The 16272-nt window shown below is 46.9% G+C and overlaps 2 protein-coding genes across 2 annotated transcripts in view; one reads left to right on the top strand and one right to left on the bottom strand.

Moving 5' to 3' along the window:
* The first annotated feature begins 820 nt into the window (after positions 1 to 820).
* Positions 821 to 4328, top strand: LOC103210441 (zinc finger protein 772). The gene is made up of 3 exons (XM_042783037.1): positions 821 to 979; positions 1191 to 1317; positions 3178 to 4328. Exons 1-3 carry the CDS (start codon positions 821 to 823, stop codon positions 4326 to 4328), a joined length of 1437 nt encoding a protein of 478 aa, XP_042638971.1.
* Positions 4329 to 10455: 6127 nt separating this feature from the next.
* LOC103210421 overlaps positions 10456 to 16272 on the bottom strand; it is a 606668-nt gene continuing 600851 nt past the window's right edge. The window contains 2 exon segments of the mRNA XM_042783036.1: positions 10456 to 10712; positions 10715 to 10800. Coding sequence (XP_042638970.1) covers positions 10456 to 10712; positions 10715 to 10800 — 343 coding nt within the window.

Genomic DNA, 16272 nt, shown 5'->3' with positions numbered 1-16272 from the left:
CATGAGTCACAGTGGACTCAGTGGTAATGGGTTCAGCTTGGTTGATGGTTACAGATGAACCAGAGAATTGGGTGGATAGATGAGAGTAGCAGTTCAATTCTGGACAATTTTATTTTTTTTTATTTTTATTTTTTAAGTAGGGCTAGCCAGATTTTCTGCTGAGAGAGAAGAAAGGGGAGGAGTCAGTCAGGGATGACCCTCAAGTTTTCCGCCTCTTCAATGACATCAGTAGTCAGTGGTAGAAGTAGCTTTCTGTGTTGACATTTGTTGATTTCTGACCATGTGAAGGGTCTGTGTTCCAGAGACACTGAGCAGAGGCGCCCAGTGGGCTCTTGGGCACACAAGCCTGGCGTGCTGCAGAGGGGCTGAGCAGGGAGGCGTTTAAAAGGCAGCAGACGCTAATTATGAAGAATGCCTGGAGCACTGTGCTCTTTTAAGATCTGTCGATGTGGGATCAAACTGACAACAGTGACTGGAAAGGTCAGATAGGAAGCCGGGGAGTGCATGCGAGTGGAGGAGGAACAATGGGGAAAATGAAGATGACAATGGCTGCACGACTCAGAGACTATAATCAGTGTCACTGAATTGGATCTGTAGAAATTGTTGATTTGGTGTATGTTTTGGTGTGTATATTCGCAATAACAGAACATTGTAAATAAAATAAAAGCAGATGGGGGTGTGCAGACTAGGGTTGACAAACAGGGATCTTCATGTCATGGGGTTATAGCTGTCAGTGACCCAGGAAAGAGTTGGTGGAGCCCAACAACAGGGTAGGGGTACAGAGGTGTGAGGCAGGAGCCATCTGAAGACTGGTGTACACATGGACGAGTGTGAACTGATGGTCCCAGGGCCCTGGTACCACCTGGGAGAAAGGAGAGCCAACCTTTGGTTTTTCGGGAGGCACAGTCCTGAGATTTTCAGGGAATTGGCTGGAGGAGATGGGCAGGAGCCTAAATGGCAGGCCCAGAGCTCAGATGGCGTATGTCTGCCCACCTTTCTGTCTTTGCTGTGGCTGACCCAGTGCTCAATGGGACCATGAGGAGAGAGCAGGCCAGGCACCAATGGCATTGGGCCCGGCCTCTCCTTGCAGCAGAGGAATTCAGCAGAGTGAGCAGGACCCAGTGCATGGGACTGGACACAGGTCCTTGGGAGATGGACACTCATGGACCTGGCTCTCTGCATTGTGGCAGGGGCAGCTGACTTTTGAGGACGTGTTCGTGTACTTCTCCCAGGAGGAGTGGGGGCTCCTTGATGAGGCTCAGAGACTCCTGTACCGCCATGTGATGCTGGACAACTTTGCCCTCATGGCCTCGCTGGGTAAGGCCCTCACACTCCCCCCAATGTCATGGCCTGGGCTCTGCCCCTCCCCGGCCCCCTGGAGGAGCTGCTGTGGATGTGCGGACCAAGCAGTGCGCAGGTCCACCTCCTGTTCCTGTGCAGCCCTGAAGCTTCACAGGGATGGAGTCAGGTACCTTGCAGTGCACCCAGTGGGTCATACCTGGCTTGAGCTCTCCCTGGACCAGCTGCCTCTGTCCAGAACTATGGCACCTCCCTGCCCCAGGTTCTGCCCCCACCTAGCTGACATTTCCTGGGTCAAGTACTTGTCAGGAACTGTAGGTAGCGATATGGTCATCACTTGCTGAGACCACGGGACTACTCCTGTGAGACCCTCCTCTGTGGCTGTTATGTTGTTTTTTTCTCTGTGGGTGGGTCACCCAGCCCAGTGCTGGCCACTCATCTGTCCTGTCTCTCTCTTAGGGCATGCACCTCCCATGTCTCTGGTGGTTGCCCCGCTGGAGCTAGACAGGGAGCACTGGGCCCCTGACTGGGCAGACAGGACTCCAGCTGTGGCAAAAGAGGCTCACAGTGGGTTTGGCCCTGGTGAGTGGGGGCTGGGAAAAGGTGTAAAGCACTTGAATTCAAAGGAATTTTCCAGGTTGCCAGACTACATCAAGTGGAACAATGGCAGTTCCTCCCATTTAAACACATAAAGTCAAAAAAGGCTTCCCAATTACCAAAGTAGAATCAAACCAAACCCATTGCCATCAATTGCAACTCATAGCAACCCTGTAGGAGAGAGTAGAACAGCCCCAAAGGGTTTCCAAGACTGTAATCTTTATGGAAGCAGACTGCCACATCTTTGTCCCGCAGAACAGCTAGTGGGTTTGAACCGCTAACCTTTCAGTTCGCAACTGAGCACTTTAACCACTGCACCACCAAGGCAGAGCCAGGCTCCAGACCAGTCACCTCTCCTGGGACCACAGCTGTTTGTGTCGAGCCCACTGGCCACACTGCATTTCTGCACTGACATTCCCATTTGCACAGTAGTCTTCTCTGGTCTTTGGCTGTTCCTACCTCCATGTCTCCCACATTCCTTTTCACTGCTTTCTGATATTGACCTAGATGACTGTGTCATGAGATGTGTACATATCCCCAAGTAGTCCCTTTAGTAACAGCTGTTGGTAGTGCTGTTGAGTCGATTCTGACTTACAATGACCCCATGTTACAGTGCAGAGCTGCCCCATAGGGTTTCCTAGGCTCTAATCTTTACAGGAGCAAACTGCCATATCTTTTCTCCCATGGAGCCTCTGGGTGGGTTCAAATTGCCAACCTTTCAGCTAGCAGCCAAGGTTGCACCACCAGGGCTTCTCAAGTACCAGCAACTCAGTAGCAATTGGATTTCCCTGGCCTAGACACGTAAACCTGCAGAGCTCTGTAACCAACAGCCAGGCCTGACTAGAACCTGTGTGTGACTGACATCACTGGAGGCTCTGCCTCTCCTTCCTGTGTTCTCCACATTTGTGTCCTCTCCCAGTTGAAGCCTTCTCCATTCTGTGACCTTTATATACCAACTACTGCATGTTACCTTTGATGCTGGGTACCACTGAGTTGATTCTGACTCAGCAGGGACCCAAGAGGACAGTGTAGAACTTCCCCATTGGGTTTCCTCGGCAGTAATTTTTAAGGAACAGATTGCCATGTCTTTTGTCCCACACAGCCACTGGGTGGGTTCAAATCACCAACCTTTCAGTTAGTAGCCAAGCATTTATAGCTTGAGCTCAGGCCCTCTGTCCTGACAGCAGTCCTGTGCACTTGATCCTTGTGTAAGACATACAGTTGAGGGGGGCCTGCCCCTCCCCACAGTGTTAACTTGAACTGGCATTTCTCTGCTTTCAGGTTGTTGGTGTGGCGTGGAAAAGGAGGAGGCATCTTCCCAGCACAGTGTTTCCACAGAAGGAGTGTCACCGGTCAGTACTCCAGAGGCAGGTCTATCCATGCACAAGGCACATTCCTGTGAGATGTGTGGCCTGGTTTTGAAAGACATTTTACACCTAGCTGAGCAGCAGGGTACACACCACAGGCAGAAACCATGTATGTGTGTGGCATGTGGGAGACAATTCTGGCTCAGTGTGCCCCTTCCCCAGCACCGGAAGCAACAGAATGGAGAGCAACCCTACAGAAGGGATGAGGGCAGCGCCTCTCTTGTGAAGAGCTTCCATGCCTACCCATCAGAGACGCCTTTTATGTGGGAGGGGGGTTGTAAGGACTTCCCAGCCAGCTCAAATATTTTCCAGCACCAGGCCCCTCAGAGTAAGTGGAAGCCACATGGTAACACCAAGCATGAGGAGACTGTCCCCAGTGGACAAAAGCATTACCGATGCACTGAATGTGGGAAAGCCTTCAGCCGCAAAGACTCACTTGTTCAGCACCAGAGAGTTCATACTGGAGAAAGGCCTTATGAGTGTGGTGAATGTGGAAAAACCTTCAGCCGCAAACCCATACTTGCTCAGCATCAGCGGATTCACACTGGAGAAATGCCATATGAGTGCGGCATATGTGGGAAAGTTTTTAATCACAGCTCCAACCTCATTGTTCACCAGAGAGTCCATACAGGAGCCAGGCCTTACAAGTGCAGTGAGTGTGGGAAAGCCTACAGCCACAAATCCACACTTGTGCAGCACGAGAGTGTTCACACTGGAGAGAGGCCTTATGAATGCAGTGAATGTGGGAAATACTTTGGTCACAAGTACAGACTCATTAAACACTGGAGTGTTCACACTGGGGCAAGGCCTTATGAGTGCATCACATGTGGGAAGTTCTTCAGCCAAAGCTCTGACCTCATTGCACACCAGAGAGTTCACAATGGTGAAAGGCCCTATGTGTGTGATGAATGTGGAAAAGCCTTTAGCCACAAACATGTACTCATTCAGCACCACAGAATTCACACTGGAGAAAGGCCGTATAAGTGCAGTGAATGTGGGAAAGCCTTCAGGCAGAGACCTTCCCTCATCCGGCACTGGAAAGTTCACACTGGAAAAAGGCCTTAGGAGTGTAGGGAGTATGAAGTCTCCTTGTTCAGCATCATGGCTGACACTGTACGGAAGCTTTGAGAGGAATCTCTGTGAGGGAGCCACCAGCCAGAAGTTGAACCTCACACAGTTGAGCACCCATCCTGGGGAGAGTCTTCTGAGTGCCAGGGATGTGAGAAGCTTTCTAGAGCTATGTTGTGTTCTCAGCCTGTCCATGGCTCTTCCCAAGATTACAGCCCTGCCAGTGCCTGTGAAAGGAGCGGTCCACCCACTGGAGGGCCCCGTGTGCACACATCACCTCCATGTGCTCTGTCCTTTTCTCCATTCCCTCCTGATCTTCAACTGGCTGAAACATGGATGTGACCCAGATTTAGGCAGGAGGACACATGTTACATTATTATGGCAGCTTACAGAGGTTTCCCATCTTCAGGGATGGGGTTGATTTCACATGGCACTTGTGATAGGCATGTCCAGTCTCCAAGAATTTCCTGCCTCATTTTGTTCTGGTTGTGCAACAAAAGCCTTCTATCTTAAACTACCCTTGATCTTGACATTATTCACTTTGTTCTGTTCACTTTGTGGGTTAAGAACAGCACTGGGTTCTGCCAACACAAAGGAGTAAATTATGGAGGTTCCAACTTTGTGAGTCTCCAAGATGATCACAGGATGGCAGAGAACAGCTCTCAGTCTCATTTCAGCCTAATTTTCAATGCTGACCAAGGCCTCTAGGAAGCAATACCAGTCTCTGTGGGCCTAATATTGTGGCCTGTGTACCAAGATTACTTGTGTGACCCTTAGGGTCACCCTAAGCAGTGTGCATTTGTTGTGCCACTGATGTGTCTGGGAGTAACATGAACCGGGTCCCTTATTAGCAGAGGATGCTTCTTTGTTCTCCAGACCTCTTGAGGACTTACCACCCCATTTAGAGTTTTTGAGACTTGTGTTATGACCAAGAATATCTTGGTAAACATGCCATGTTCACTTGAAATGAACATATAGTGTAATCTTGTTTAGTAGAAAAAAAACTCTCACTGTCGTCAAGTCAGCTCCGACTCATGGTGACCCCTCCTTGGATTTCCAAGGTGGTATTGCTATGGAAGTAGATTTCCCAATCTTCCTTCCAAGGAGTGGTTGGTAGATTTGAACTGCCAGCCTTCTGGTTAGCAGTCAGATGCCTTAGGCTGTATGCCACCAGAGCTCCTTTGTTTAGTAGAGAGTTCTCCAGATGTACTAGGTTGAGGTGGTTGAGAATGTTGTCTAAGTTTTCTACATCCTTACTGATTTTCTGTTTCCTTGTTCTGTCAGTTATATAGAATGGATTGATCACATCTCTGGACATAGGTTTACTAGTTCTCTGTACAGTTCTATCCAGTATTTGCTTCATGTATTTTGAAGCTATTTATTAGGTGAATAAACATTTTCTATTGATATGTCCGAGGAGCCCTACTGGCACAATGGTTAAGTGCTCTGCTGCTAACCAAAAGGATGGCAGTCCAAATCCACCCAGCTGCTCCACTGGAGAAAGACCTGGCAATCTTCTTCAGTATAGAGCACAGAAAAGCCAATAGGGTAGTCCTACTCTGTCACATGGGTCACTCTGAATCAAAAATTGATTTGATGACACCTAACCACAACATTGTTATGTCACTTAATGGGTTTCTCTGTTTACCGTTAAAACATTGATCCTCTTTATATATAGTATTATTTTTTCTGCTCTAAAATCTACCTTGTCTGCTATTATACCCACTCTTTCATTTGCTTACTGTTGTTTTTGTAGTTAAGTTCTGTCAAGTCAGCTCCAACTCACAGTGACCCTATGTACAACAGAACGAAACGTTACTCAGTACTGCACCATCCTCACAATTATTGTTGTGCTTGAGTTCACAGTTGCAGCTACTGTGTTAGTCCATCCCATCATGGGTCTCCCTTGTTTTCGCTGAGCCTCTACTTTATCAAGCATGATGTCCTTCCCCAAGACTGGTCCCTCTTAATAACATGTCCAGAGTAAGCAAAATGAAGTGTCATCCTCTTCATTTCTAAGAAACATTCTGGTTATACTTCCAAATCTCATTTATTCATTCTAGTGTTCCATCCTATGGTTTTTATTTATATCTTTATCTTGCAAGTGATCTTCAGAATCATTGGAGAGCTTTAACAAAATCCTGGTGCATTTGCAAATACTCATCAAACTCTACCTTATAACTGGAGAATTTTACTGTATGAAGTTTTCTCTCTTCTCTCCTATATGCTCTATGGACCACAGCCATACTGGCATGCCTACACCCCTAGACAGCAGTCACTTCTAATAATGCTGAACAGGCACTTGTCATCCTACACAACAGCTCATTTGTAGGTATACCTCAAAGAGGAATAAAACATGGCCAAATAGTCAACAATCACTTTAAAACAAAGATGAAGGTAAGGGGGCAGGGAAACTAGACTAATGGAAATGGAGCCACCAGATGAACATAATGAGCAAGTTCATGCATTATGAATAATGTCATCAAGGTCACTGAACAATCTGTGTAGAAATTGTTGAACTGGAACTTAAACTGCTTTGTCAAACTTCACTGGACACAGAGTAATATATTTAAATAACAAACAACAACAACAAAAAGCATGCCCACAGAAATACCTGTACTAGAATGTTCATAGCAATAGCACCTTTATTGATCAATGCCAGTAACTGGAAACCATTTCCTGCTTTTATCACTACTGAGATGATTATTGAGAATTTCCTCCTTTATTTTTACATGCTGAATTATTTCCTTTGGCTCTAACTTGTGATATACTTTGTTATTTCACTCTTGTGAAATAAAATGGCCTCTGGTCTATGCCACGCATAGCAATGATTTGCCCCATCCAACAATACCATTATATAAGGTAGTATTTCTGTCTAGGAAATCTGTCATCCTTTATTTTTAGATCTTTAGTGTGTTACTTAATGTACTCTAAGATGTGAAATACAAATTTACCTCTTTTTCCAACTAAATCCCCAAATGTGATACAATAAACTATTTTCCAACTTATTTTAGATTGACTTTTCATACATATATATGAAGATACGCATACACATACAGGTATCCAACACTTAATGTCTGCTTGGGCAATGTCCAATCACATATTCATCTGTGGGTTTGGGTTCCCAGGTGTCTTGAATGCTAGAATGCCAAACCCTCATCTTGAGGTTGGAGCCCACTTCTGCCAGGCTGTTGTGTGCAGCCCAAAAGGTACCTACTCTGTGGCAACGGAGGCGCAGGGCCAAACTTCCAACCTCATTCCCCCTCAGTTCCCACCACGTGGTGGATGTAGGTACTGCATTTTGTCTAGTATAGTCCTGTAGGAGACTGAAGGACAGGTGTGATGCCGAATGTGTCCCAACCCTGGCTCAGGTCCCCTTGGCCCCTTTGGCCCACATTGTCCCCTCCCTGTGCAGGTTCTCATAGGTTCGTATGAGGTTGTTTTCCATGCATCTGGCTTAAAGAAGACAGCGACAGCTGGGCAGGCCTCAGGAGTGCTCACTTGAGACATCTACAGCCAGAACAGCCTGGGCTGTGTGCCATACAGCAGCCCCCAAGCCAGGGAAAAACAGTACCCCATGGATAAAGGTGTTCACACAATGTCCAAATCCTGTAACATCCTATTTCACAGAACATATGGTAGATGTTAATGACATATACCTGTATAGTTCTGTAGGTGTTCTGTACTATTAATCTAATTGTTGGTTTCAGTATCAGCAAAAAAACTGTTAATATATTTTACATTGGTCAAGGCCAACTTACTTCATTATAAATTTCCCTCATTTTTATTATAGTTTTGGTAGTTTGTAATTACTAGAAGAATTTTGGAAACATTACAATTGATATTACATTAAATGAGATTCTTATTTTTGTGAACTGAATTATTTGCAAAATTAGAATTTCTATCTCAGTCTGAAGCATGCATCTGTTCTACTATTAATGTTAAAATGGTTTCTTAATTTTGCTTCAACATCACTTATACACATATTCCTATCAGCCACCTCATTATGTGACATTTCACATTTACAACAGTAAAAATTCTACTATCCAACTCTTTTATGCATTAATGACACACATCTGGCAGTAACAAACACCATAGTGTGAGATGAGACTAATGCTGGCTGTGCTGGTTAAGGTTATGTGTCAGTTTGGCCGGGCCATGCTTCTCAGTGGTCTGCCAGATCTAATTTGGCAGTTATGTAATGATGTAGTTATCCTCCATTTTTGCAGAACATCAATTTTCACATAATAACTTTGGGATCTAACCATGTTGAGATGTGAGAAGTGAGTATTATTACTTAATTTTAGTATTGTGAAATGTTAGCAACATTCATATAGGACCATTTTCTTTATAGCTTTAAAGAAAGCATTGCCTATAGACACAAAATCGTTGCTATCTGACAATTTTCCAGCACACATGTGTATCCTAAACTGTGTTACTATGTTTTATGTGATTTATAGCTTCTCTAATAAATGACCATTCAGCTCTCAAGCATGAACATTTAACACCTTCATTTACAATAATTGTACCTCATAGTTCTATTCCTGCCCATTGAATTCACCATATTAGGAAATGAGTAGTTAATGTAGTAGTGTCTTGCTCCTGACTCCGTATCTCACCATCACTTAATAAACAATCAGTACATAAAACTGAAGTCCTTACATATGCTACAATATGGATGAAATAAGTCAATCACAAAAGGACAAACATTGTATACACTCACTTACATGAAATATCTTGAAAAGGCAAATGGATAAAGACCAATGTTTTATTGCTGGTTGCCAAGGCAAGAGGGAGGAGGAAAGAGAGAGTCATCATTTAAGAGCCTGTGAGTTTGTCAGTGATGATGGGAAACTCGGCAAGTATTATTAGAGATGTGTCACAACGGGATTCATGTGTTTGATACCGCTGAACGGTACACATAGAAAATGTTGAATTACCAAATGTGATGAATATTTTTTCACAACAACAAAAAGCAGCATGGATGAGCCTCACAACTGTCTTCACCTCAGGCTGACCTCTGGATCCACAAATAATCTGCCCTTCAGGTCACAAGATTAGTCACATAAAGCCCTGCAGTCTATCCCAGGAGGCTTTGGGCAGCAATGTGAATTAGGCCAAAGCTGGAATAAAAACTATTCTCTGGCATTAGACAGTCCCCACTGAGGCACACAAAGCTTAGGACATCCATAAAAGGCCTCATGTTAGCAGTCAACTTCTGTTCTCAACTTCACCCCAAGATTAGAGGTGGTTCAAACAATCAGGTCTTTGTTATTGCACAAACCAAAAGAAGTGAGGCAGGCAGTTCACAGATGGGGTAATGTAAAGGCTGAGAAAATACCTCATGAGCATCACATGAGACCAGCAATGTCCCTGATGCTGACCAACGCTGGGTGAGGTACAGGTCTTAACCAATCAGACAGAAAGAAATGAGAACTCCTAAGAGTTCTGGCTACCTGTGATTCCCTCCAAGGAGTGAGAGAACACAGAGGGCTGCCTTCCCTAATTATGTTGGCATCACTGATACACACTTTGAGATCTGCCATTTGGAAAAGAAAATTGTTACCACAGAAACTGATAAGATTCTTACAAGGGATCTGGGTATGTTCAAAAGTGCAACACAGCTTCTAAAAGCTTTCCACAAACCTCTTCCTCACAGGGAATCTCAACCTCGTGGGTGTTCAGCTCTGTGACACTGTTGGCCCCTCACAAAGGCTCTCTATGACATTGTTGGCCCCTCCCAAAGGCTCTCCACTGTGCTGTTATATTGAACAGTGAGATGGCTCATTCCCTGCTATCTCCACCACACTAATGTGCATTTTCTGGTGTCAAAGGAGAGCAGACCTTCGGCTGAAGGCTTTCCCACATTCACTGCACTTATAAAATCTGATTCATGAAGTTTCTAGTGCTGAATCAGAGGAGACCATCCTCAGAAGACCCTCCCACATTAGCTGCACTTGTGAGGCCTTCATCTGGTGTGAACTTTTTGGTGCTCAAGAAGTTGGGTACTTTGGTTAATAAAATTCACTATATTCACTGCACTTACATAGTCTTTCTTAGTGTGAACTCTCTGGCTTTTAGTGAGGCTGGAGCTTTGGCTAAAAACGTTACCATGTCCCATGCACTAATAAGGTCTTGCTCCAGTGTGAACTTTCTGATGCTTAGTAAGCCTGGAACTTTGGCTAAAAGGTTTACTGTATTCACTACACTCATAAGGCCTTTCACCAGCATGAATTCTCTGATGTTTAATGAGGCTGGGGCTTTGGTTAAAGAACTTCCCACATTCACTGCACCCATATGGCCTTGTTCCAGTGTGAACTTTCTGGTGTTTAACCAAGTTGGACTTAGATGTAAAAAATTTTCCACGTTCATTACATTTTAAGGCCTTGCTCCAATGTGAATTTTCTGGTGTTCAATAAGGCTGGAACTTTGGCTAAAAAATTTCCCACATTTACTGCACTGATAAGGCCTTTCTCCAGTGTGGACTCTGGTGTTGAAAAGGTCTGTATTTTCGGTTGAAGGTTTTCCTACATTCACCACACTTGTAGTGCCTCTGTCCACCATGAAAGGTCTCTACACATTCACCATCTTCCTTTTGTGGCTTTTTCTTGCTGTGAGTGACCTGGTGCTGGAGACGGCCTGAGCTGTCCATGAATTCCTTCCCAACCTCCCAGCAGGTGAAGGGCTCCTTTGCTAGGTGGACACTGTAACTCCTTGTCCACATCCCCTGTGAAGGGTCTGTCTCCACTGTGCTGCTTCCAGTGCTGGGGAAGTCTCCCGCATACACGACACATAGATAGTTTCTGCCCAGCGTGTATGGCCAGGTTCTCAGCCAGGTGCCAATCACCTTCTGAGAGCACACCACACATCTCACAGGAATGAGTTACCTCACCACACATCTCACAGTAATGGGCCTCCTGGGTGCACAGACCTGCCTTTGGAGTATTCATCTGTGACGCTCCTTCAAGACAAAAACTTTGCCCAGAAGGTGCCTCCTCATTCTCTGTCCCGTGCCAACAACCTGGAAGAGAGAAATGCTGGTGAACTTTATGGAGATTCTGGTGGGAGGAAAAGGCCCATGACGGATGTTCATCTGACACACCAAGAATTGAGTCCATGGGACTGTTTTCAGGATGAGGCAGTTAGGGTCAGGTACAGGACTCTAAAGACTGGAACAGGAGGACTCACCTGGCAAAGGACACAAGAATGGGGTGCAGTGCAGGAGGAGAGGCAGGCTCCACAGTATATTCCTCTGGACGGTTTTCACCAGGGTCCTGACTGCTAGTAACAAATGAGTGCCCTATAGAAATGGGTATTGAGGTCCCAGAAAATCCAATTGTAATGGAGTAGCTGGTGTTTGAGGACTATTTCTAAAATATGTGCACACCTCAAGACACATGAAGTGTAGGCCAGTACTGGGGACCACACAGAGGGAACAGTGAAGAAGTCTGATGCGAGGTGAAGGATGGAGAGGTGGTAGGGAGTCCAGACTGGAAGTGAGAACAGAAATGACAGGGAGGTGAAGTATCAAGAATGGGGAGAGAAGATAGAAATGAGGTATGGCCAGCAGTCTCAGCACCAGAATAGTGGTGGGCACAGAATACATTCTTGATATGATCTCAATTGAACCGGAGCATCACATTCTCCCTGATGCCAGTCACCAGGAATGTTTCAAGCACCTCCTGTACCCCTAACTCCAGCTGGACAACAACTTGGGATCTGGAAGAGTCAAGTCCCAAGCGAAAGGCAGGAGAGGGGAATGGCCAGCACTGACTCAGGTGACCCAACCCAAAACCTCCTCAGGGAAGAAAAATATGACACAGAGAATCTCTGAGGAAGGTCCTGCAGGAGGAGCCAAGTAGTTACCAGAAAGAGTGACCATGCTGCTCCTTGCAATCACTGGCACAATCAGGCCCCAGGAAATATCAGCCAGAAGGGGGCTGTGGTAGTTAAGCTTGTGTGTCAACCTGGCTGGACCTGGTTGAGTGTCTGGGAAGCTGGTAGTAGTTATTTCCCGTGATAAGACTGGCAATCAACTCCATTGTGGGATCTACCATAAGAAGCTGAGTAGCTGCTTTAGGGATGTGGTTTGTTTCCCATATATAAAAAGCAGCTTTGGGAATGGTCTCTAGTTGATGGCACACTTGAACCCTGCATGTAGCCACGTCATTGTTCAGCAGGCTGCCATGCTCTGCCAATCTTGGGACTTTCACTGGGCTTGAATCAACGGTCTGCCGTGTGATTTGATAATATCAGGACTGTACCTTTTCACTTGTCGACCTTGGGTTTGTCAGCCTCAGCAGCCAGTAGCTGTCTAAGTGAAGAGACGCCTCTAGCTTCAGTTGGACAGGAGCAGGAAGCAGAGCTGAAGCCCAAGTTTGAGGGTTTTCATCTAGCCCCTAAAGCCTGGCACTTTGAACTTGGACTTAAAGCCTCCAAGCTGTAAGAGAAAAAACTTCCATTTGTTCAAGCCATCTCATCTGTGGTATATTCCTGTCAGGGCAGCACTTTGTAACCAGAACAGGGGCAGCACCTGGGCACAGAGGCAACACAGATCTAGAGAGTCATCCTAGCAGGGCATGGCCTAGACAGTTGGAATCCAGTGGAGTAACTCCAAGTCTTCTGGCCCAAGACCCCTTCACTGAAAAGGCTTTGGGGCAGCTTATGAAATAAGGACGCAGTGGACACAGCCCAGCACTGGCACCCACAGCACCTACCACAGGGAACCAAGGCCAGAAGCTGTTTCCATCATCCTGCTATGAGAAGCCTAGAGTTGCCCTTGTAGAAAAGGGGAAAGGCAGAGTCCAGGCTAGGGCACCAAGGTGGGCGTGAGGGCCTTACCCAGCGAGACAAAAGTACAAAGATCTCTAGCATCACATCATGGTACAAGAGTCTCTGAACCTCATCAAGAAGCCTCCACTCCTCCTGGGACTACACAGCCATGTCCTCGAAGGTCACACCATTCTATGATGATGGGAACAGTTGTGTTCATGAGCAGCCTCTCTCCAGGACCCCTTAACTACTCCCCCAGCCCACATTCATTCCTTACTCCTCCTCCCCATCTTCTCAACTCAAGGCCAATGGTGCCTGCCATCTTGCAGTTCCCCAGTGACTACAGCAGGAAGGTGGGCTCTGTGCCTGGCATGTAGGTCCCATCCTTTGCCTGCCAGACAATTCCCTGAGAGTCCCCATGGTCATGCCTCTCATACATAACCAAACTTGAGCCCACACTTCTCTATTAAGGTTCTGGTACTAGGGTCCTGGAGTCATTAGTTCACATCCTGCCCCACATGCACTTCACTCAATGGGTTACAAAGCTCCATCATATTTCTGACCCCCAACACTCTCCCTGGCACATACAATCGACATTTCTCTGGCCTCCTCCCTCTCATTCCTTCTGCACAGAGCATCCAGAAAGTAGTGGGCAAATTCAGGCAGATTCATTTCTGCCGCAGACCTCTCAGGGCAGTCCCCTAGTCCTGCCTGGAGGACTCCTTCACCTGTCCTCTTCCCTTGATTCAACTCTAATCAGTTAAAACACACACAGCTCTAGACATCTTTGGGTCATTTTCTACTTCTGTGTCGCACATCATATCCCGTCACCAGCTACACCCTTCCTCTGTGCACATGACACTCATTAGAAAACCACACCCACTGCCACTACATCTGGAGCCTAGTAATTCTTCTGTCTGACCCACCGGCCCCTTAGCTAATCTGACATTCTGACTGAAACTCCACAGGCCCCCTCAAAAGGCCCCCCAAAAGCCTGGTGAGTGCACAGAAAGGTAATTAAACACCAGCCCGTTTCCTGTCACCAAACCTCCACATTCCACAACTTCTTGGCCTTCACAACCATCCCATGACCACTACACCTTGGAAACTGTGGTCGCCTGGAACCCTAACAAGGGGACTGGTCAGTTTTGCCATCCTACTAGGCTTAACATAAGCCAGCCCAGAGGCAGAGAAGGGTGACCTCACTACCATCAAGAAGAGATGGCAGTGGAGTGAGTCCTTTCAACCAGGGGTCCCTACCCTGAGAACCTCCAAGGCCCAGGACAGAGAGAAAGAACTGTAACACCAGAGACGATGTGAGACAGCGAGAAGGGGCAGCAGAAGAACAGTGGTAGCAGAACCAGGAGACCAGAATGAGATGGCACAGTGGCCTTCCCAGCCCACGGAGCAAGGCGGTTACAGTGGGTGTGCCAACCCACAGAACAAGAAAGGTGGGCATCTTCGGGCAGGACTGGGGTACCACCATGCATGAGGCGGCACAATGGGCTTCCCAGCTCACAGAGCAAGGTGGATACAGTGGGTGTGCCAACCCACAGAGCAAGAAAGGTGGGCATCTTCGGGCAGGACTGGGGTACCACCATGCATGAGGCAGCACAATGGGCTTCCCAGCCCACGGAGCAAGGCGGTTACAGTGGGTGTGTCAACCCACAGAGCAAGAAAGGTGAGCACCTTTGGGCAGGAGTGGGCACCACCTAGCACTCACTAGCAGAGCAGAAGAACTTTGTAATATTAGCCTAAGCAGGGCAGAGGCCAAGGGGCTGAGAGGCCTGCCTATGGGCATGGCAGAAAAGCTGTCTGGAACTAAGAACTGCATCCTGAGTCACTCCTGATCTCAAATTACCCCCTAACTGTGAGGATGGCCTGGGAGTCCTGTGCGGCCATTGCCATGAATTCTCGAACACAGCACAGAAGTAGAGAGTGCCATGGGAGGGACACCTGGTGACAGAACCGGCCAGCGAGGTTAGAGGAGGAGGCATGTCTGACCTGCAGCTCAGAACAACCACCCTTTGCCTGCGGATGCGGATTCTCCTCCCATCTGGTGAAGTGAAACAAGAGGTCAGATGCCTCGCCTCCACGCCATTATTTTACAGTTGGCCCCTGAAGGCCCTGTACCATTTTCACAAAATGCCATTTTCCCCCCATTCCTCCACTCCTCCTGGAAGTACACAGCCATGTCCTTGAAGGTCACACTACCCTGTGATGATGGAACAGTTGTGTTCATGAGCAGCCTCTCTCCAGAATGGAACCACCATTCCAGTCCAGCCACATCTGAACAATAGGCGACACCTCGCCCTCCTCCTTAGGCTTCTTCCTAATTCTCCAGCCAAGGGGAGCATAAGACCTCAAATTACTTCTCTATGTTCTACAAACGCTATGGCTGCCACTGCCCTCAGAACAAAGATCCAGCTTCTCAGACTGCCATGCCAGGCCTGACTCCAGCCCCCTCTGTCCCCACCAGACACAGCAGAAATCTGTAGATCCCAGAACACTCCCACCTCAGTCTCACGTCAAAGCAAACGCACATGCTGATCTCTATAACCAGGGTGCCCTTCCAAACTTCATTCCATAAATTGCCAAAAACAAAATATCTCTGTATAACCACTAACCTAAACTCAGGACCCTCGGGCTTAGGGTTTCTCCAGGGTCCCCAGAACCACGGAGAGGAAGAGTGGCAGCCAGAGAATTCCAGGACACCCATTACTCACCAGTGTGGAGTCCATAATGTTTTCTGCCGCAAGTGGGATCTATGGGAACAGCAAGACTGTGTCAGGTTAATTCTCATCTGGGATGCAGACAATCAAGAAGAGAAAAGAATGAAACATTAACATTTTAGGTGAAGATAAATGCTGAAGGGGACAGCAAAGCAGGTAAAGAGGCAGAAAATGTTATGATCGTGCCATGAGGAAATCTTGAGGAAAGCATTCCGAAAGTGAGGAATGAAGCACAAAGACTCCATGTTGGGTTGTGTGGCATGTGTCGGAGAAGCATCTGTGAGGCCAATGCAGCTGGAACCAACGAGTCAGGAGAGAAGAGTAAGGAGTGACATTGGCAAGGAATGACCGTGGAAGGCCACACAGCACTGTTACATAGCCTTAATCCACACGTATCAAAATTTGGCGTAGTGTCTAAGGCATTTGACTGTTAACCA

Source organism: Orycteropus afer, unplaced genomic scaffold (genome assembly GCF_000298275.1).
Source record: "Orycteropus afer afer isolate SDZICR_OR568_19922 unplaced genomic scaffold, OryAfe1.0 scaffold00610, whole genome shotgun sequence".
Classification (NCBI taxonomy): Eukaryota; Metazoa; Chordata; class Mammalia; order Tubulidentata; family Orycteropodidae; genus Orycteropus; species Orycteropus afer.
The sequence above is the reverse complement of the archived record's forward strand: the minus strand, read 5'-3'. Positions and strand labels throughout refer to the sequence as shown.

What these genes read in the sequence shown, in the direction of transcription:
- LOC103210441 (XM_042783037.1), top strand. Translation starts at nt 821, where the DNA reads ATGGACGAGTGTGAACTGATGGTCCCAGGGCCCTGGTACCACCTGGGA. An exon ending in AGGCCCAGAGCTCAGATGGC is followed by an intron (nt 980 to 1,190) that starts GTATGTCTGCCC and finishes GCATTGTGGCAG; the next exon opens with GGGCAGCTGACTTTTGAGGA. An exon ending in TGCCCTCATGGCCTCGCTGG is followed by an intron (nt 1,318 to 3,177) that starts GTAAGGCCCTCA and finishes CTCTGCTTTCAG; the next exon opens with GTTGTTGGTGTGGCGTGGAA.